The sequence below is a fragment of the Actinia tenebrosa genome, unplaced genomic scaffold (assembly GCF_029948245.1).
Source record: "Actinia tenebrosa isolate PJP-AT-01 unplaced genomic scaffold, QUT_ActTen_1.0 PGA_scaffold3__52_contigs__length_22856419, whole genome shotgun sequence".
NCBI lineage: Eukaryota > Metazoa > Cnidaria > Anthozoa > Actiniaria > Actiniidae > Actinia > Actinia tenebrosa.
Genome location: NW_028292580.1, coordinates 12,640,097 through 12,661,101, shown reverse-complemented (window position 1 = coordinate 12,661,101; position 21,005 = coordinate 12,640,097). Strand labels below are relative to the sequence as shown.

General features: G+C 40.5%; 1 protein-coding gene across 1 annotated transcript in view; it reads right to left on the bottom strand.

Annotated features, from left to right (window-relative positions):
* Positions 1-21,005, bottom strand: part of LOC116306668 (uncharacterized) — a 103,770-nt gene that overhangs the window by 4,309 nt on the left and 78,456 nt on the right. Inside the window, 29 exon segments of the mRNA XM_089035162.1 lie at positions 168-293; positions 975-2,288; positions 2,511-2,633; positions 3,580-3,705; positions 4,172-4,288; positions 5,032-5,151; positions 5,404-5,526; positions 5,685-5,810; positions 6,374-6,496; positions 6,963-7,106; positions 7,188-7,310; positions 7,496-7,606; positions 7,739-7,861; positions 8,304-8,414; positions 8,746-8,868; positions 9,607-9,729; positions 10,219-10,335; positions 10,940-11,062; positions 11,915-12,034; positions 13,079-13,192; positions 13,554-13,676; positions 14,668-14,790; positions 14,925-17,198; positions 17,523-18,894; positions 18,896-19,410; positions 19,524-19,646; positions 19,911-20,036; positions 20,214-20,336; positions 20,915-21,005. The exon segment at positions 20,915-21,005 is cut by the window's right edge and continues 32 nt beyond it. Coding sequence (XP_088891288.1) covers positions 168-293; positions 975-2,288; positions 2,511-2,633; positions 3,580-3,705; positions 4,172-4,288; positions 5,032-5,151; positions 5,404-5,526; positions 5,685-5,810; positions 6,374-6,496; positions 6,963-7,106; positions 7,188-7,310; positions 7,496-7,606; positions 7,739-7,861; positions 8,304-8,414; positions 8,746-8,868; positions 9,607-9,729; positions 10,219-10,335; positions 10,940-11,062; positions 11,915-12,034; positions 13,079-13,192; positions 13,554-13,676; positions 14,668-14,790; positions 14,925-17,198; positions 17,523-18,894; positions 18,896-19,410; positions 19,524-19,646; positions 19,911-20,036; positions 20,214-20,336; positions 20,915-21,005 — 8,500 coding nt within the window.

Sequence of the window (21,005 nt, the reverse complement as noted above, 5' to 3'; positions counted from 1 at the left end):
GGATCTACCCACGTCCAATAGTGCTTAACCAGTTTGATTATCAAGACAAATGAAATACTTTTCATCCCGGAATAACACCAAAATCTGGCACCGAATAACTTATCTCAATTTGGAAATATAAGAGGTTCATTATCAGATTTTCTATGGACATATGATAAATATTTTACCTTCGCAGTACTCGCCATCTCCTTCATATCCAGGAAGACATTCACATGCGTATGATCCTTCCGTGTTGATGCAAATAGCGTTCCCATTACAACGGTCATCGAGATTTTCCTTGCATTCGTCCACATCTATTAACGAATAATCATATTATTATTATTAAGTATTAAGTTATAATCATTATTAAGTTTTTCTGGCGACTAACGACCAGATGGGAACTAGACAGAAAGAGCTACTTTGGTGCCTATATGTGTAGGAAAGTCAAGCAAGCAATTCCAGATTTGTTAATTACATTGTTCCGATTCAATCAGTTACTAAGTAGGAATATAAAGCTTTTCACTATTATAAACACATCGATCAAAAATGATGTTTAATTTGCACAAATTTGCCAACGAATTTCATTCATGGATCTTTGTGATTAATATAACGTGGTAAACAGACACAAAAAAAATGGAAAACTAGTATAAGCAACAACAGGAGAAAAGGGGAAAGCAACGATAAGTATAACAACAACAACAAACCAAAAAAACGAAGAGAAAAAACAAAACAAAACAAAAAAAACAAGAACAAAAACCAAACGAAATCAAACAAAAACAAACAAAACAAAACAAAACAAAACAAAAACAAAAACAAAAAAAGAAAAAAAAAAAGAAAAAAAAAAAAAAAAAAAAAAAAAAAAACAACGAAAAAGGCAGGGATAGGAATGTGTACGGACATGTGAAAATAAAAAATAAAAAAAAAGTAGACTAATTAAAACCCACTGAAAAAAGCGACATTAACATGGCAGTATTTCCTTGCTAATTCAAACTTGCCTTTACAAACTATGCCATCACCACGATAACCATTGTTACATTCACAGCGATAGCCTTCCTCAGTGTCTATACAGTGTGCATTATTTCCACAACGAGCAATCCCAGCCCTGCATTCATCCACAGGAACAGGAGGTTGGGGGGTGAAAACAGTGAACGTCTCTGTGGTTTTCTGAGCAGTAGCTGAAGTATCAGTTGTTGTGATCTTTTCCTGAGGCAAATCAGTCTTTGGTCTTTCGGTTATTTTCTCAACCGTGGTCGATTTTCCAGTTACTACTTCAGCAGTGGTGGTTGGAGCAGTGGTGGTTGTAGCAGTGGTGGCTGGAGCAGTGGTGGTTGTAGCATTGGTGGTTGGAGCAGTGGTGGCTGGAGCAGTGGTGGTTGTAGCAGTGGTGGATGGATAAGTGGTGGTTGTAGCATTGGTGGTCGTAGCAGTGGTGGTTGGAGCAGTGGTGGCTGGAGCAGTGGTGGTTGGAGCAGTGGTGGTTGGAGTAGTGGTGGCTGGAGCAGTGGTGGTTGGAGCAGTGGTGGCTGGAGCAGTGGTGGTTGGAGCAGTGGTGGTTGGAGCAGTGGTGGTTGGAGCAATGGTGGCTGGAGCAGTGGTGGCTGGAGCAGTGGTGGCTGGAGCAGTGGTGGTTGGAGCAGTGGTGGTTGTAGCAGTGGTGTTTGGAGTAGTGGTGGCTGGAGCAGTGGTGGTTGGAGTAGTGGTGGCTGGAGCAGTGGTGGTTGGTTTTCCAGTTACTACTTCAGCAGTGGTGGTTGGTTTTCCAGTTACTACTTCAGCAGTGGTGGTTGGTTTTCCAGTTACTACTTCAGCAGTGGTTGGTTTTCCAGTTACTACTTTACTAGTGGTTGGTTTTTCAGTTACTACTTCACCAGTGGTTGGTTTTCCAGTTACTACTTCAGCAGTGGTGGTTGGTTTTCCAGTTACTACTTCAGCAGTGGTGGTTGGTTTTCCAGTTACTACGTGAGCAGTGGTGGTTGGTTTTCCAGTTACTACTTCAGCAGTGGTGGTTGGTTTTCCAGTTTCTACTTCATCAGTGGTCGTTGGTTTTCCAGTTTCTACTTCATCAGTGGTTGTTGGTTTTCCAGTTCTTACTTCAGCAGCGGTCGTTGGTTTTCCAGTTACTACTTCCCCAGTGGTTGGTTTTCCAGTTACTACTTCACCAGTGGTTGGTTTTCCAGTTACAACTTCACCAGTGGTTGGTTTTCCAGTTACTTCACCAGTGGTTGGTTTTTCAGTTACTACTTCAGCAGCCGTCGTCTTAACAGTAGTACTTAGTGTAACTGTGGTCTTTGGTGTTGTCGATATGATTTCTGTATGAAAAGCAATACAGTTTTAAAGTCTTTAACCAATCATTGTACGCCTTTGCATCCGGCCCTCCTTTTATTCCTTCATTTATTCATTTCCATATGCATTAAGGAATTAATCTATGAATTTGTTGATGCATTTCTTCATTCATTCATTCATTCATCAATCTATCCTTTTATGATTTCCTTGTTTCAATCAATCATTCACTCATTCAAGTTGTGAAATACCTGTGCAACGTCGGCCATCTCCAGTGAAACCCTTCATGCAGTTACAAGTGTAGGATCCCTCGGTGTTCACACAATCAGCATTGAGGTCACAATCGTCTTCGCCTTCAAAACACTCATTTTTGTCTGTTTCAAGAAAAGTAATGGACATATATAGATTAATATTCTTATGATAGGCAAATGTGCAGATGATCCTACGCAGCCGCTATCAGTGTCGCAACGCTCACTCCTCTACTTCGGGGAGTTGCGCCAGGATGCTAAAGCAGTTTTCGTATGACTGTGAAAAGCTCACGGCACGAACACGGTCGTGACACGGCAAGGGATACGCCAGACCAATCACATAACACTAGAGTTTACTCTCCATCCAATCAACTGCCCAAAACACGGCACGAACACGGCGCGGACACCGTCACGCTAACGTCACCGCACAGCCAGACCAATCACATTGCGCGAGAGAAAACCCCCCAATCAAATTTCTAGAAAACTACAGGTCACGGCAAGACAGGCATACGTCACTGTCTTTATCACAGTCATACGAAAACTACTCTAATAGCGGCTTGGATGTGATCAATAAAGAACAGTACAAATGGAGCAAATCTGTTTAAAAATTTAGTAGTCAAAGCATCAGTTGCTTGGGCACCCCTGGCACAGCCACCCGGTTAGCTCAGTTGGTAAGAGCGTCAGTCTGTTGTGCAGGAGGTCGTGGTTCAAACCTCGGCCGGACCAACACTCAGGGTCTTAAAATAACTGAGGAGAACGTGCTGCCTTTGTAATAATATCTGCAATGGCTTCTCGAACAAGGACTTAAAACGGTAGGCCCTATCTCCCAACCCTTCCGAACCTGCAGTAAAATGGGGGACATAATAGAAACTGTTGAATTATTCATATAAGAGAAGAGGATTGTCTTCTGGTTCAACAGCTAATGTACTAACAAATCACTCATGATTTTAAGCTGCATTATTATTGGGCAAAGTCAAGGTTATGGACCTTTACAAGTTACTAAACCGTTTGCAGTAAAAACAACAGGAAGCTCGAATAGTTATTTTTAAAAACGAGAAACGAAATCTTTTACCAGAGCAAAGTTTTCCATCACCGATGTAGCCTGTCATGCATTTACAGACGAAGCTTCCACCAGTATTGTTGCATGTGGCCTTCTGATCACAGTCATTTAATATTTGGTCAGCACATTCATCGATATCTGTTGGTTGACATCAAACAATTATTGGACAAGGTTAAGCATTATATCGTTAGGTATGAAAACCCATATAAGATAATAAGATGCATTTTATCTTGTATCTTTAAACCGAAAATGAAGATTCTATTCTGCTCTGTAAATAACAAATAACAATTGCAAACTGTATTTCAATTTCTGTAGTGATTGAGTGAGCTTGGCATGATAGATATCTAAAGGGCTTCTATCCGTCTTTATTTCTTTGTTCTACGAGTAGGGCGTTCGTTGCCAACATCTGAATCTTCTACAAGTAATCGTTTCTTCTGTAGCTCCTTTTCTCCCCCCTCCCCCACCTCCTGTCGTCTTTTCCCCCGGTCTCACTATAACGCCGTCTTGGAGACCCATACATTGGTCTATGACATGCTTCTACATCACCCTCCCTCATCAAATACCCATACTAGTTGGGATAACTCTGTGTTTCAGACAGCTTTACCTTGGCATTTCCCGTTCTTCTTGTCATAACCTTCCTTACATAAACATTGGAACACATTGTTTACATTGACGCAATTTTCATTTTCAGCACAACCGGGTTTGCAAGGTGTTAGGATTTCTGGAAAAAAACAAAGATTAATCAAAGAAATTAATAATATTGATTAATATTATCAGCATTACATCTGCGAGCAAATGGCGTGTGAATGGGTTCAAGTGGGTTTCAAGTGGGGTTTGATTGGGTAGGAGGTTAGTAAAGTGATGTGGGATGCGGCGTTGTGTGTCACTGGTGTTATTTGTATATTTTTGTTTATAGTTCACTCAACATAATTTCAGTAAAAAATGCGAAGCGACGCCGTTTATCTTTGTCTATTTGGCGGCCGATTTTCAGTCCATCGCGCAACTGAAATGCATAAAAAAGATTTGTTCTTACGGCTTTAAAATTTTATTTATATGTTTTTTAAGTACAAAATGATAGAAAATAATTGTTTTGACATTGTTTTGGCCGTGTTGCCAGTGCGACTTAATTCGGTACTCCTACGGAGTACAATTAACGCTATAATTGTACTCCTCTCAAGGGCGGATCCAGGGTTTTTTTGAAAGGGGGTCTCAGGGGTAAATTTTGTGGGCAAAGGAATCCCAGTCGCATTTTTACCACAAGAATCCATTTGAGCTCAGGAATGACATGGGGGGTCGCGACCCCCCCGACCCTCCCCCTGGATCCGCCCTTGCCTCTCGACCAATCAGAGTCGAGTAATTTTGTTGAGTGTACTATAAGAGATGAAATAGTACTGGACATATTGGCGGGGTAATAAGTAAATTTGTGTGGATTGAATTTGGGTGTGATTACGCATTGATTCCTACCTGTGCAAGTCCTTCCATCGCCTCTGAATCCATCTTTACAAGTACATTGATAAGAACCTTCAGTGTTGGTGCAAACAGCGTTGATGTCACAATTGTTGATAGAAGAACATTCGTCCACATCTATCGAACACAATCTCAGTTAATTCATCGTTTTCGTTGGGTTCTGTCTGTCATTTTATCTATGTGTTTGTCAGTCAGTCAGTCAGTTAGTCTCTTTGACTGTCTACCTTGCTTATTGCTCTTCTAGACGCTGCCTACGAGTGTGTCAACTTTTTGCTTTTACTTAGTTTCCTTCCTTTGTGTGAATTGTTGGTTTAATCAACCCGATTAAAATGTTTAGATTGCTTGAGAAATATTTCATATAAATCTTACCAATACATTTTCGTCCGTCTCCAAAGAAACCGCGCATACATCGGCAAAAATGCGAACCAACGGTATTGGTACAAAGAGCATTCACATGGCAGTTATGAGAATCATCTCTGCATTCGTTAATGTCTGTTAATATTAAATAGAATACGCGATGAGAGAGTGCGCGATTGATTAAATGCGTTGGGTGTAAAAAGCGATGGAAGTTCATTGAATGAATGAATGAATGGATGAATGGATGAATGGATGAATGGATGAATTAATGAATAGATAAATTTTACTTTTACCTATGCAAGTTCCATTATCGCTTAGTTTGTAGCCATTAGCGCATGCGCACTTGTATGAGCCCTGGGTGTTTACACAGACTTCGTTCTCATTACATTTGTATTCTTTGGTCTTGCATTCGTCCACATCTTTATAAGAAAACATCGAACACATTAACTTCATTACATTAATAGTTACTCAAAGGAATGTCGTGTGGTCTGAAATGGGACAACATTGAGCCAAGCTGAATGGGTCTATTGCTTATACAATACTCAAGGGAATGGTCATGTGGTCTGAAATGGGACAACATTGAGCCAAGCTGAATGGGTCTATTGCTTATACAATACTCAAGGGAATGGTCATGTGGTCTGAAGTGGGACAACATTGAGCCAAGCTGAATGGGTCTATTGCTTGTACAATACTCAAGGGAATGGTCATGTGGTCTGAAGTGGGACAACATTGAGCCAAGCTGAATGGGTCTATTGCTTGTACAATACTCAAGGGAATGGTCATGTGGTCTGAAATGGGACAACATTGAGCCAAGTTGAATGGGTCTATTGCTTGTACAATACTCAAGGGAATGGTCATGTGGTCTGAAATGGGACAACATTGAGCCAAGTTGAATGGGTCTATTGCTTGTACAATACTCAAGGGAATGGTCACGTGGTCTGAAATGGGACAACACTGGGCCAACTCTTATCAAAATACTAACCAATACATGATCTGCCGTCTCCAGCAAATCCCTTCAGACAACGGCACACATAGGCTCCATCGGTGTTGGTACAGAGAGCATTTACATGACACGAGTGAAGTCCTTTATCGCATTCGTTGATATCTGAACAAAGAATGAGAAAATAATATACTCCTACAGTTTAAAAAAGAAAGTGGAAATTCAGTACACCGTAGGTAGGAATGTGTTTACTAAAGCGATATTTCGGCAAGTCATTAGTTGTCTTGTTTGAAGGTAAAAAAAAAAATATACATATATACGTGGGGTTCCTGAAGGGGGGTCCTAATAACATTTCCAAGCCCCAATTTCGACCAAATCCCAAAGTCCAGGCCTATCTTTTGCTCAAATCTCAATGCCATTTCCATTTTTGGATTTTTTGTTAGTTTGTTTGTGAATCCTATTCCCAGTGCATGAAATCCCATGTTCCTGAGCCCAAAAGAGGCGAATGCTAGCCACTTCAGGACCCTCTTACGTCATACCTGTGGACCCTCGTACGTCATACCTGTGGACCCTCTTACGTCATACCTGTGGACCCTCGTACGTCATACCTGTGGACCCTCGTACGTCATACCTGTGCATTGCAAGCCATTTCCTTCGAAACCGTCGTTACATTTACAGATGAAAACACCAGGTTCATCCCCAATGATATCATCAGTGCTCGAAGCGTTGATGCATTTTGCATTTTCTCCGCAGTCGAAATTACATCCAGACTTGGCTATACAAGATAAAAATCGAAACAAATGGTCAAGGTGCACCATGCAAACAAAAGGGACATTATGGTTAAGCAATTTCTTACCAACACATTTTTTGCCGTCTCCAGTGAATCCACGTAAACATCGACAAACATACGAACCAGGAATGTTAGTACAAAGAGCATTAGGACTGCAGTCGTTGTCTCTATTCGTACACTCATCAATGTCTGTAAAAGAGGACAGAATAGAAGAGAAATCACATATTAAAAACAAACATAGCTTGGTGGTGGTGGTTGTCAAAGTCTTCGTTGACATTGTTGTTCGGTGTACTTGCTTATAATGGTTGTTGTCGTTGTTGCTATTGCTTTTGTTGTAGTTCTTATATTATATAGGCGAAGTTGGAAAAACGTACCAGTACATGATGGACCTTGATAGCCTTGTTTACAGACACACTGTGGACGACCATCTTGGAGTTTGCACTCTGAATTTTCATCGCATTCTGGCAGACACACGGACTTTGCGTCTATTCGGATAGAAAACCAAAGTGAAATATCTCCTTTCGTGAACCAATTTCATTATACACACTGCTTCGTATTGATTACTGTCGTTCTCTAAAATTAATTGTTTACTTTATTAACTATGAAAACTGTCTTACCAACACATTTTTTGCCGTCTCCAGTGAATCCACGTAAACATCGACAGACATACGAACCAGGAATGTTAGTACAAAGAGCATTAGGACTGCAGTCGTTGTCTCTATTCGTACACTCATCAATGTCTGAAACGAAAAAAGGAGGTTGAAGGGAAGGAAGGAAGAAAGGAAGGAAGGAAGGAAGGGAGGGAGGGAGGGAGGAAGGAAGGAAGGACCTGTGGCTTCTTTTTGTTTACTGCCTCATTGTTTAATGAGTATAATGCCGTCTAGCCGATGACATCTGTATTTTCTTTTATATATATGTATATATCAATAAATAAATAAATATGTATATATCAATTCATTTCATATTTGTATATATAACTATCACATTGTATAAATCAATAATAATTATTATAGCACTTATATATTATATCTGTAAATAGTATTTAATAATAACAATAAATTGATTGATTGATTGGGAAAAAAATGAAGAAAGGAAGGAAAGAAGGAAGGAAGGAAGGAAGGAAGGAAGGAAGGGAGGAAGAAAGGAAGGAAGGAGAAAAAGAGAAAGGGAGCGCATACATACCAATACAGTTAGGACCTTGAAATCCTTGTTTACAGACACACTGTGGACGACCTTCTTGAAGTTGGCACACGGCATTTTCGCCGCACTCTGGCATACACGTGGTCATCATGTCTTTAGTAGGAAAAGAAATCATTCGTTAAATAACAAAAATCGGAATGGTAAAACAAATATTGTCGAAATTATATTATTTTAGTAATGATGATGATGATAATGATGATGGTGATGATGATGATTATTATGATGATTATTATGATGATAATTATGACATATCTACGGGGTAGCTCTACATTTGTTTGGAGACCGTTATAGAGAGGTTGACCGTTTACTACCGGTTGAACTAAACAGAAAACAAGAAAATGCTACTGAAAAAATGAAACGAATATGAAAAAATGAAACGAATATGAAAAAATATCAATATTAGCCTTTTAACATTAGTACCCACCAACGCAAGTTATTCCATCACCAATGAAACCAGGCAAGCATTGGCAAATATATGAACCTTCATTATTTGAGCATAATGCATTTTCGTTACAGTTGTGCGTTCCTTTTTCACATTCATTGACATCTGAAAAGGAGAATTGTCGTCATATTTTAGTCTTTATCGCTTTGCTTTGGAAAAACTATTCTATCCATTTCAGACCATCTCTTACTATAGTTCTCTCTTGCAATAGATCCTTTTTTTTTCATTTTCGATGGTAATCGTGCTTGTGCATTGATGCAAGGACGGCGATGACCTTACAATGATGCTGCAATAATACAGACATGTGAATAATTGTCCAAGTTGTTAGGTCTCTATCATTGCAAGGTCACCGCCGTCCTCGCTCCGATGCACAGGCACGGCTCCCTTTCAAGATGACGCAGGGAAATGTATAAGGGATTATTAAAATTTTTCTGCAAAATCCAAAAAAACCTGTAAAAATGGAAGGAAGGCATCTTTTGGCATCGCAACACAACTAGGGTGCAAATATTGATTGCAATTTTGGACGTACACAACAGAGAGTGTGATCATGAGGGCAAAACGATATAAATTTTTGCGTAGAAAATTTTTTGGTGCCAAAAACATTGCATGGTTGCTGCCTTGGTGTGAGATATTTTACTCTATTGCAACGTTTGTCCTGAAATTCCAACACGACTGCTACGTTATTAAACTGCAAACCCCTTCCATTTTATAGCACAAAAATGTGGCGGATAGACTACGCTGTTTGATTTCTGTGGAACCGATTGGAACTACTTTTTTTGCAGGATATATTCGTTTTCCTCCTGTAACACGAAATTAAAATCTGCCTCTAGCAACAACTTGTACCTGTACAGTTCCTTCCATCGCCTTCGTATCCAGCAATACACTGACAGGCAAACGAGCCTTCTGTATTGATACAATCAGCTAGCTCGGAACAATCATGCTCTTCAAGTACGCATTCATCTTTGTCTGGAAAAACGTTAGAATAAAGGTAGTGAATGCTTCGGTAGATTACGTAATCATTTTCGGTTAAATAGAGTGAGCCCTCACGGCCGAGCCACGTCGTGTGGCAAAGAGCAGACAATAAAAATATATCAACAAATTAAATACAAAAATAATACATTATAAAAAATACATGCGAGGTTCGTTATTTTGGTCTCTGCAACGAACTAAACAGGTCTCAGTGGGTGAATTTAAGAAAGGGATGCAGATTTTTCAGGTAATTTCAAAACTAAATCAGCTGCTTTTCCTTTGTGCAGTTATTGCGCAGAAAACTGGTAACGAGTTTTAAAAAGCTTTTCGCCATACTCGGGAAACTTAGTCCCCTGAAACATCCCCAACATTCAGCGCGCGTCCTATTCGTTAAAGTTTGGAAACCTTAGAAAGGTTAATCCGCGGATAATTGAAATAATAAATTCAGTAATCGTGGCATTAATTATTACGGGACAAAATAAATACCTGTACAGAATTGTCCGTTCCCTTCAAAGCCTTTTCTGCAGTGACAGACGTACGAGCCATTCGTGTTGGTACACAATGCATTTTTACCACAAACGTCAAAATCGCACTCGTTTACATCTGAGAATGAAATATGTTTTAGTTTATCGCTAGAAGAGCAAATACATGGAGAAAGAAGGAAAGAAGGAAGAAGAAAATGAAAGAAATAAAGAAAGGAAAGAAGCGAGCGAGCGAGCCAGAAAGCAAGCACGTAGGTAAGCACGCACGCAAATAGCAATCAAGCAAGAGAGAACCAACAACTGGCCATTGCCTGATTTCATATTGGAAGGGACTGGGTACGATTGCGATAATCGACACAAAAACCACACAGTAAGAAAGAGCACATTAACCTATAAAAAATCCCGAAGTTTGGTATTAATCGGGTTGATACTGATCAAGATACAGCAATTCCAAAACTACGAAATTTACCAACAAATGTATGGATAGGACGTTTGCAAGATGGCGTCATTGACCTTTACTACCAGACTCCTTTGCACACTTTCTTTTGTTCAGTTAATTAACACGAATTGTCTTGCTATTCTCATGAGGAAATGATACAAATTTAAATAAGAAAGAAAATTCGCGAAGCATTTTGGTTGTGAGAGTCAAGTGGCGCCATCATGAAAACGTCCTATTGCCGGACGAAACACACAAACAGGTAAGAATGTGGAGTCAAAATACTAACCTTCGCAAGTCTCTCCATTTCTTTTGAAGCCCTTCAGACAACGACACATATAAGAACCTTTGAAATTAGTGCAGAGCGAATTGCTTGTACATACACGCGTATCATCCAAACATTCATCAATATCTGAAAGAAATTTAACTAGGGTCAATTTAGCCCCAAAAGATAAAGAAACTGGAATTTAAGGTATTTAAAATACTCCAGGACAGAGGCGACAAGCCCAGTGGCGGATCCAAGGGAGGGGTGCAGGGGGTGCGCACCCCACCCTGGTTCAACTCTGTGCCCCTACTTCGAAGATAACTAATGCAAAATAATGTTATTTCCCTTTGATTTTAAGGGGTGCACCCCTCCAGGGGTTAACTTTGTGCAACGGGAAGCACGGGTGGCGTAGCGGTGTGAGCACTCACCTCTGATCAATGCGACCCGAGTTCGAGTCCCGCCGGGTTCGGTGTTGTATATGAGTAGAGTTGTTTGTTGGTTCTCTCCTGTGCTTCGAGGGTTTTCCGGGTTTTCCGGTTTTCCTCCCTCCACAAAAATCAACTCCTAAATTCCAATTCGATCACGGAATGAGGGCCACAGATTCGTTAGCCACTGGCTATTAAGTGCTATCCTCGTGAAAAAAAGGACGGTTTTTTCTAGTGCACCCCTCCCTGAACAAATTCCTGGATCCGCCCCTGCAAGCCTAACAGGTTTTTTCACTCAGTTGATAAAGCAGCCAAAAGGTCGAATTAGAATTTTGAAGTCCAATTTTGAGGAGGGAGAAAAAACCGGACACTCCGAAGAAAAAAACTTCGAAGCACAGGAGAGAAACATCAAAGAAGTCTACTCACATACGACACTGAGCTTGTCTTGTCGCATCGGTTACATTAGCAACGCACAACACCTGTGCGCACTTCATTCAATTTCCTATTTCATTCGAGATGGAGGTGTGGGTTGTGGAAAGGGAAGCGAAGGGGTAGGGGAAAAGCACTCAAATACCTGTACAGGTCTTGCCGTTTCCAGTGTAACCTTTCATACATCGGCAAACGTATGAACCATCTGTGTTAGTGCACAACGCATCGGGATGGCAATCATTCTCATCAGTACATTCGTCGATATCTACATATTAAAAAATCGATATTTATGTTTCGATAAACTAATAGCTGTTGGTTAATATTTGCTCTTCTTTTTCCATTAGTGTCGGTGCATCAATGAAAATATTTTTTGAGCCCCTTTTTAACCAAAAAAGAAACGTTTGCTTCTTGAATCAAATGTGTGAAGCTACTGAGGATCAAAACATGAAATTCTTGCATGGCAGGCAGAACAATGGCCAACCAAGCCAAATTTGCTCCTTAAATCAAGCGCGTGAGGTCAATGAGGATCAAAACATGAACCTCCTTGCTTAGCAGGCAGCACACTAACCAACTTATGGCCCTCTTGCTTAGCAGGCAGCACACTAACCAATCTATGGACCTCTTGCTTAGCAGGCAGCACACTAACCAACCTATGGACCTCTTGCTTAGCAGGCAGCACACTAACCAACCTATGGACCTCTTGCTTAGCAAGCAGCACACTAACCAACCTATGATCCTCTTGCTTAGCAGGCAGCACACTAACCAACCTATGGACCTCTTGCTTAGCAGGCAGCACACTAACCAACCTATGAACCTGTTGCTTAACAGGCAGCACACAAACCAACCTATGAACCTCTTGCTTAACAGGCAGCACACGAACCAACCAAGCCACACTTACACTGAGGTTATAAATGTCACGGTGGAACTCTTGCAATATTACTATTTATTATAAAATAACTGTTATGAATGTCGCGTTCTGATTGGTTTGGAGCGTGTTCTTTATGATAGCACATTGCTGGCGAGCGTACTTTCCCTTGCGTCATTCCTATCTATTATTGTAATTTGTATTTTATAAAAGAAATAAAAAACTTGCTTGCTGTGCTGTGTGCAGTCATAAAGCACATGGGGATTGGCAAAACACTCGAGAAGTGTCCAGAAGCACTCCGCTACGCGTCGTGCTTCTCCTAACACTTCTCTCGTGTTCTGCCAATCCCCGCGTGCTTTATGACAGCACACAGCACGCGCGCGCGTTTTCTATTTCTTCAATAGAGAGCGTACTGAGTTGAGAAATTATGAAATTTTGCCTTACCTGTGCAAGTAATTCCATTTCCTCTGTATCCTCTTCTACATATACACTGACTTTTGTCATCCACCAAAACGCAATCAGCATTGACGTCACATCCTTGAGGGCACACGCCTTCGACTGAATGAATACCCAAGGCTTATTAGATCAAAAACAACAACAACAACAACAAAAGAATGACGCTAAATCGTACAGTAATGTCGCACCAGCCAAGAAGAGATGTCAAGATTGGCCAAAACAATTCATAGTTTTCATTATTTACTTGTTCTATTGTTTCGTTTATTGGGTTAGATCTTCTTAGAGCTGCGACCTTGCGTGCAAATCGCAAGGGGAAGCTGAAAAATAAATCTTGAAAAGAAGCCTTTCCCTTTTGGAAATACGAGAGCAAGTCATAGGAAACGTTCCTGCAAGAATTCATTTGGCACTTTTTGATCAATGATTTTGTCTTTGCAATGCTAGAAAGTGTCATTTGTACATGTACCTTTACAAACTTCTCCATCACCTATGAATCCCTGTTTACATTGACATTTGTAGGATCCTTCAGTATTGATGCAGGTTGCATTTGGATGGCAGTCTTTTTCTATACCTTCGCACTCATTAATGTCTACAGAATAACAGAATAATACTTTCAATAAGTAATACATTATTGTGAAAATATAAAATTGCTTAGTTTCAATGGGCGTCTTTTTTTTTGAGAATTGATAATTTTCACGGGCGCCATGTTGGATGAATTTAACGAAAGATTCATCATTAGTCTCTTTTGTTATATCCTCCAACATGGCCGCCATGTCTTTTGTAAATATAGTGTTATTACATTCTCTTGAGAATGATTGAAAACCAACAATACGAAATTGAGTTACTGTTGAGATTTCTTGTTTGTATTCTTATGCGCAACCATTAAACAAAGAAATAATACTGTAGGGAATGATTAGGTATAGGATTAGGTATATTCATACTCGTAATATCGTGAATGATTTCTTATTCCGCCTAGACTTTCAAACTGTTAAGACAAGCTTATCAATGCACACCTCCTCCCCGTGCCTATCCTCGAATTTATTGTACTTCGGTTTGCGTTTTTTTTGCCCTAAGCCTTTTACTGGGCCAAATATAATCTGACAGTTCTGTTGTTCAGCAGTTACTTTTTGAACTGGATGAAGAAATATTTTAAATATCCTTTGGGGTCTATGTCCATTTTAACTACACTTGAGTCGTTTATTCTTTAATTGACCCTGTAAACTACTTATATCAAAGCACTTCTAAGTCTGGAATATACATTATTTCAATAAAGTTAGTCACCAAAGATCTGGAAAGCTGATATCACTTAGCATCATGGGAAACTTTTTATATCAAACAGGTAAAGCTTTTTTAATACAAACTGCAGCTTCATGATGCTCAGAAAAGGTGAGACTGTAACCGGTTAAAGATTCGCAAGTCCATGAACAGTTATCTAGCGGTTGAACGTGTGAAATGAATCTACCCATAATCCTTGTCGGCCTCAGCTTAATAGCTTTTCAGGTGACTAATGTTATTGAAATAAGTATATATAGAATAGATAAGTAGGAATATTGGAAACATGAAGACAAGAACCGAATTACCTTTGCAAACATTGCCGTTACCAGAGTAACCATCTTTACAGCTACAGCGAAACGATCCTAAAGTGTTCATGCAATTCGCATTTTCATCACAGTTATTGGTAAGTTTCTCGCATTCATCTTCATCTAACAAAAGCAAAAAGTAAACAAAACATTTTTAAAGGATCGAAAGATGATTTCTAGTTAGAAACTACAAATTGTTATTCCTCGTTTTTTAAATTATTAACAATTATACCTCACTTTTCAAGTAGTTCATTTACCTTGGCATTGAGTTCCATTTCCAACAAAACCCTCTTTGCAACGGCAAACATAACCATTATCGTGAACGAAACAATCAGCGTTCGGATGACAATCATGTTTCCCTTCAGTACAGAAGTTCACAGGCAAAACCGCTTCACCAGTAGTTGGTTTTCCAGCAGTGGTGGTTGGTTTTCCAGTTACTACTTCATCAGTAGTGTTTGGTTTTCCAGTTACTACTTCATCAGTAGTGTTTGGTTTTCCAGTTACTACTTCAGCACTGGTTGGTTTTGCTGTTACTGATTCAGCAGTATGGGTTGGTTTTCCAGTTACTACTTCATCAGTGGTGTTTTTTTTTCCAGTTACTACTTCAGCACTGGTTGGTTTTGCTGTTACTGATTCAGCAGTAGTGGCTGGTTTTCCAGTTACAACTTCAGCGGTGGGTGATCTTCCAGTTACTACTTCATCAGTGGTTGGTTTTCCAGTTACTTCTTCAGCAGTGGTGGTTGGTTTTCCAGTTGCTACTTCACCAGTGGTTGCTTTTCCAGTTCCTACTTCATCAGTGGTGGTTGGTTTTCCAGTTACTACTTGATCAGTGGTTGGTTTTCCAGTTGCTGCTTCACCAGTAGTTGGTTTGCCAGTTACTACTTGATCAGTGGTTGGTTTTCCAGTTACTACTTCACCAGTGGTGGTTGGTTTTCCAGTTGCTACTTCACCAGTGGTTGGTTTTCCAGTCCCTACTTGATCAGTGGTGGTTGGTTTTCCAGTTACTACTTGATCAGTGGTTGTTTTTCCAGTTGCTACTTCACCAATGGTTGGTTTGCCAGTTACTACTTGATCAGTGGTTGGTTTTCCAGTTGCTACTTCCCCAGTGGCCGGTTTTCCAGTTACTACTTCACCAGTGATGGTTGGTTTTCCAGTTGCTACTTCACCAGTGGTTGGTTTTCGAGTTCCTACTTCATCAGTGGTGGTTGGTTTTCCAGTTACTACTTGATCAGTGGTTGGTTTTCCAGTTGCTGCTTCACCAGTAGTTGGTTTGCCAGTTACTACTTGTTCAGTGGTTGGTTTTCCAGTTACTACTTCACCAGTGGTGGTTGGTTTTCCAGTTGCTACTTCACCAGTGGTTGGTTTTCCAGTCCCTACTTGATCAGTGGTGGTTGGTTTTCCAGTTACTACTTGATCAGTGGTTGGTTTTCCAGTTGCTACTTCACCAGTGGTTGGTTTTCCAGTTACTACTTGATCAGTGGTTGGTTTTCCAGTTGCTACTTCTCCAGTGGCCGGTTTTCCAGTTACTACTTCAACAGTGGTGGTTGGTTTTCCAGTTGCTACTTCACCAGTGGTTGGTTTTCCAGTTCCTACTTCATCAGTGGTGGTTGGTTTTCCAGTTACTACTTCAGCCGTGGTTGGTTTTCCAGTTGCTGCTTCACCAGTGGTTGGTTTGCCAGTTACTACTTGATCAGTGGTTGGTTTTCCAGTTACTACTTGATCAGTGGTTGGTTTTCCAGTTGCTACTTCTCCAGTGGCCGGTTTTCCAGTTACTACTTCAACAGTGGTGGTTGGTTTTCCAGTTGCTACTTCACCAGTGGTTGCTTTTCCAGTTCCTACTTCATCAGTGGTGGTTGGTTTTCCAGTTACTACTTGATCAGTGGTTGGTTTTCCAGTTACTACTTCACCAGTGGTGGTTGGTTTTCCAGTTGCTACTTCACCAGTGGTTGGTTTTCCAGTTCCTACTTCAGCAGTGGTGGTTGGTTTTCCAGTTGCTACTTCACCAGTGGTTGGTTTTCCAGTTGCTACTTCCCCAGTGGCCGGTTTTCCAGTTATCACTTCAGCAGTGGTGGTTGGTTTTCCAGTTGCTACTTCACCAGTGGTTGGTTTTCCAGTTCCTACTTGATCAGTGGTGTTTGGTTTTCCAGTTACTACTTGATCAGTGGTTGGTTTTCCAGGGTCTACTTCACTAGTGGTTGGTTTTACAGTAACTACTTCATCACTGGTTGGTTTTGCAGTTACTTCTTCGCTAATTGTCGTTGGTTTTCCAGTTCCTACTTCATCAGTGGTGGTTGGTTTTCCAGGTGCTACTTCACCAGTGGTTGGTTTTCCAGTTACTACTTGATCAGTGGTTGGTTTTCCAGTTGCTACTTCACTAGTGGTATGTTTTACAGTAACTACTTTCCCAGTGGTTGGTTTTCCAGTTACTACTTCACCAGTTGTTGGTTTGCCAGTTCGTTTGTCTTCAGTGACGGTGGATGTGGTTATCTTTATCTGAGGGCGCGGAGTTTGTGTTATTTCGGTAAGAATTCCTGATTGAAACGCAAAAATTAGTCAGTATGTCAATTATCGCAATAAAACGGAAAAATGATGAAAAATAATGCAAGTGCAATAAAAGATGTCTCACGAATAAACTTTTTTTTTTAAATTCTAAATCTTAAGTTCGAAGAACAATATATATAGAAAAAAAAACAAAAAACAACAAATTACGAATATGACAAACAATTGTATGCATCACCACTAAGTACATGTGTTCGCCGTAAATAAAAAACAACAAAAAAACAAACAAAGATTGTATTTTCAGGTTTTAAAAAAAAATACAAAATCTCTAAGCTTTTAGAGCTGATATATCATACCCGTCTTCGGAGTAATTTCTACAATTGTTGTAGGCTGTTTAGTCTCCTCTTCTCCAGTGGTAGGCTGTTCAGTCTCTTTTTCTCCAGTGGTGGGCTGTACAGTGTCTTCTGTTCCAGGTGTAGAATGTTCAGTCTTCTCACCAGCTGTAGGTGCTACAGTACCGGTTACTGGAACTAATTTTTCTCCGGTGGTAGGCTGTTCAGTGTCTTCTCCAGTGGTTGGCAGTTCGACCTTCTCACCAGTTGTAGGTTCTGCAGTAGAGGGTACTGGACCTATCTTTTCTTCAGTTGTAGGCTGTTCAGTGTCCTCTTCTCCAGTGGTAGGCTGTTTAGTCTTCTCCACAGTTGTAGTTACTACAGTAGCAGTTACTGGACCTATCGTTTCTGCTGTAGTCAATTTTCCAGTTACTACTTCTTCAGAAGTGGTTGGTTTTACAGTTACTCCTTCTGCAGTGGTTGGTTTCCCAGTTGCTAAATCAGCAGTGGTGCTTGATGTAACAGTTACTGTTTCACTAGTAGTTGGTTTTACAGTTGCTACTTCATCAGTGGTTTTTGGTTTTCCAGTTTCTACTTCATCAGTGGCGGTTGGTTTTCCAGTTACTACTTCATCAGTGGTGATTGCTTTTCCAGTTACTACTTCACTTGTGGTTGGTTTTCCAGTTACTACTTCACCAGTGGTTGTTTTTCCAGTTACTACTTCACTAGTGGTTGGTTTTCCAGTTACTACTTGACCAGTGGTTGGTTTTCCAGTTACTACTTCACCAGTAGTGGCTGGTTTTCCAGTTACTGCTTCACCAGTGGTTGGTCTTCCAGTTATTACTTCACTAGTGGTTGGTTTTCCAGTTACTACTTCAACAGTTGTGGCTGGTTTTCCAGTGACTACTTCACCAGTGGTTGGTTTTCCAGTAACTACTTCATCAGTGGATGGTTTCCCAGTTACTACTTGACCAGTGGTTGGTTTTCCAGTTACTACTTCACCAGTTCTGGGTTTTCCAGTTACTACTTCATCAGTGGTTGATTTTCCAGTTACTACTTTACTAGTGGTTGGTTTTGCAGTTGCTACTTCACCAGTGGTTGGTTTTCCAGTTACTACTTTACTAGTGATTGGTTTTCCAGTTGCTACTTCACTAGTGGTTGGTTTTCCAGTTGCTACTTCACTAGTGGTTGGTTTTCCAGTTACTACTTCACTAGTGGTTGGTTTTCCAGTTACTACTTCACCAGTGGTTGGCTTTCCAGTTACTACTTCACCAGTGGTTGGTTTTCCAGTTACTACTTTATCAGTGGCTGTTGGTTTCCCTGTTACTTCTTCAGCAGTTGTTGGTTTTCCAGTTACCACTTTACCAGTGGTTGGTTTTCTAGTTACTACTTCATCCAGTGGTTGGTTTTCCAGTTACTACTTCAGCAGTGGTTGGTTTTCCAGTTACTACTTCACCAGTCGTGGCTGGTTTTCCAGTTACTACTTCACCAGTGGTTGGTTTTCCAGTTACTATTTCACTAGTGGTTGGTTTTCCAGTTACTACTTCACTAGTGGTTGGTTTTCCAGTTACTACTTGACCAGTGGTGTCTGGTTTTCCAGTTGTTACTTGACCAGTGGTGTCTGGTTTTCCAGTTGTTACTTGACCAGTGGTTGGTTTTCCAGTTACTACTTGACCAGTGGTTGGTTTTGCTGTTACTACTTCAGCAGTGGTTGGTTTTCCAGTTTCCACTTCACCAGTGGTGGTTGGTTTTCCAGTTACTACTTCACCAGTGGTTGGTTTTCCAGTTACTACTTGACCAGTGGTTGGTTTTCCAGTTACTACTTGACCAGTGGTTGGTTTTGCTGTTACTACTGCAGCAGTGGTTGGTTTGGCAGTTGTTACTTCAGGAAAGGTTGGAGTAGTAGTTTTCTCTTTTGATAAGAATATTCATGGCATCAATGTAAGAACAACATTGTAAGATTTGTCATCACTAACAGGTAATTAATGTGTTTGAGAAGAAATGATAATCAATGTGTTAACAAACCTGTACATGTGATTCCATCGCCAGTGAAGCCATCCCTGCATTGACAATTAAACGAACCAACGCTGTTAATACAATCCGCGTTTTTATCACACTTTTGTTTGTCCACTTCGCACTCGTTCTCGTCTGAAATGGAAGAACATGAGCATCATCTGTCTATATATCCACCTTATATTTAAGATCGGAAGCCTTGTCTTAAAATAAGGGAATGCATTGTTCGGTGCACACAAAATGGAACTGTTTTTTTTTTTTTTTCAACCAATAAACAAAGAAATGATGCTCTAGTGAATGACTCGTGCTCTGAAATGGAAAAAGATTACGCCGAAGCTAAAAAGGTCTAAGAAGTTTCAAGTAGATTGTGTGTGTTATGTTAAGAATACGATGTTATACCAGAGCAAATCCTGCCATCTCCAACAAATCCCTTCAAACAGCGGCAAGAGTAGCTTCCAGGCACGTTATTACATCTTGCATTGGTAGCACACTTGTTCAACTCAGGAGAAGAACATTCGTCTATGTCTGTTGTAGAACGTGAAAAAAAAAAAAAACCACAAAAAAAACAACAACTATTTTTAGTAAAATAACGCAATTTCCTGGCAAATAAGTGACGTCTTCATTAAGCAGGCACTAGCTGGGTTTAGGATATTTTAAAATTTGCTTGTTAATACGTATATTTCACTGTCATTTGATACCAACCTGTGCATTTTCCATTGACGTCCTTATAACCTTCATTACACGAGCAGTAGTAGGACCCTTGAGAGTTGACGCACACGGCATCAGCACCACAAGTAACGTTGGACTCAGTGCATTCGTCGATATCTGATACATTCACATTGAAGGACAATAATCATTAGAGTACCGCACGCGTTATTCATATTTTTTCTGCAGCCCCTGCAACTTTCTAGGGTATGAGCGACCTCCCTTGGCCATTGACTGCTTTTAAATTTGGTTACTTTGAGAGAGGATTAATAACGAGTTAAATATGGGAGATTGGGGTAGAGAGAAGGGACAGAGATTACGAACTAGTTTTCTTGGTCATCGTGTGGTGTTTATTTGGTCGAGAAGTATGGGTGGCGGTGACCAAGGCAACCAGGATTTAAGTTCCTCCAGGCTCGGTGTCGTATGTGAGTTGAGTTGTTTGTTGGTTCTCCAGGTTTTCCTCCGGATCCACTAATAACAAATCCTGAATTCCAATTCGATCATGGTACGAGAGCCACACAAGGTTTGTTAGCTTCTTGCTATTAAGTGCAACCCTCGTAAAAACAAGGGCAAGGACGGTCGAGGGAAGATTAAAACGAGTATAATGTCCTCAAGGGAACCTGAGGTTGGCAGAGAAGAGTTTAAGCCCAAACTAGATCATTTGGTGAGGAAAAAGTTAGACGTAAGCTGTTCCTTACCGGTGCACGTCTTCCCATCGCCCTTGTATCCCCTGACACATCGGCAAACGAACAAACCAGGGACGTTGGTACATATCGCATGGACATCACA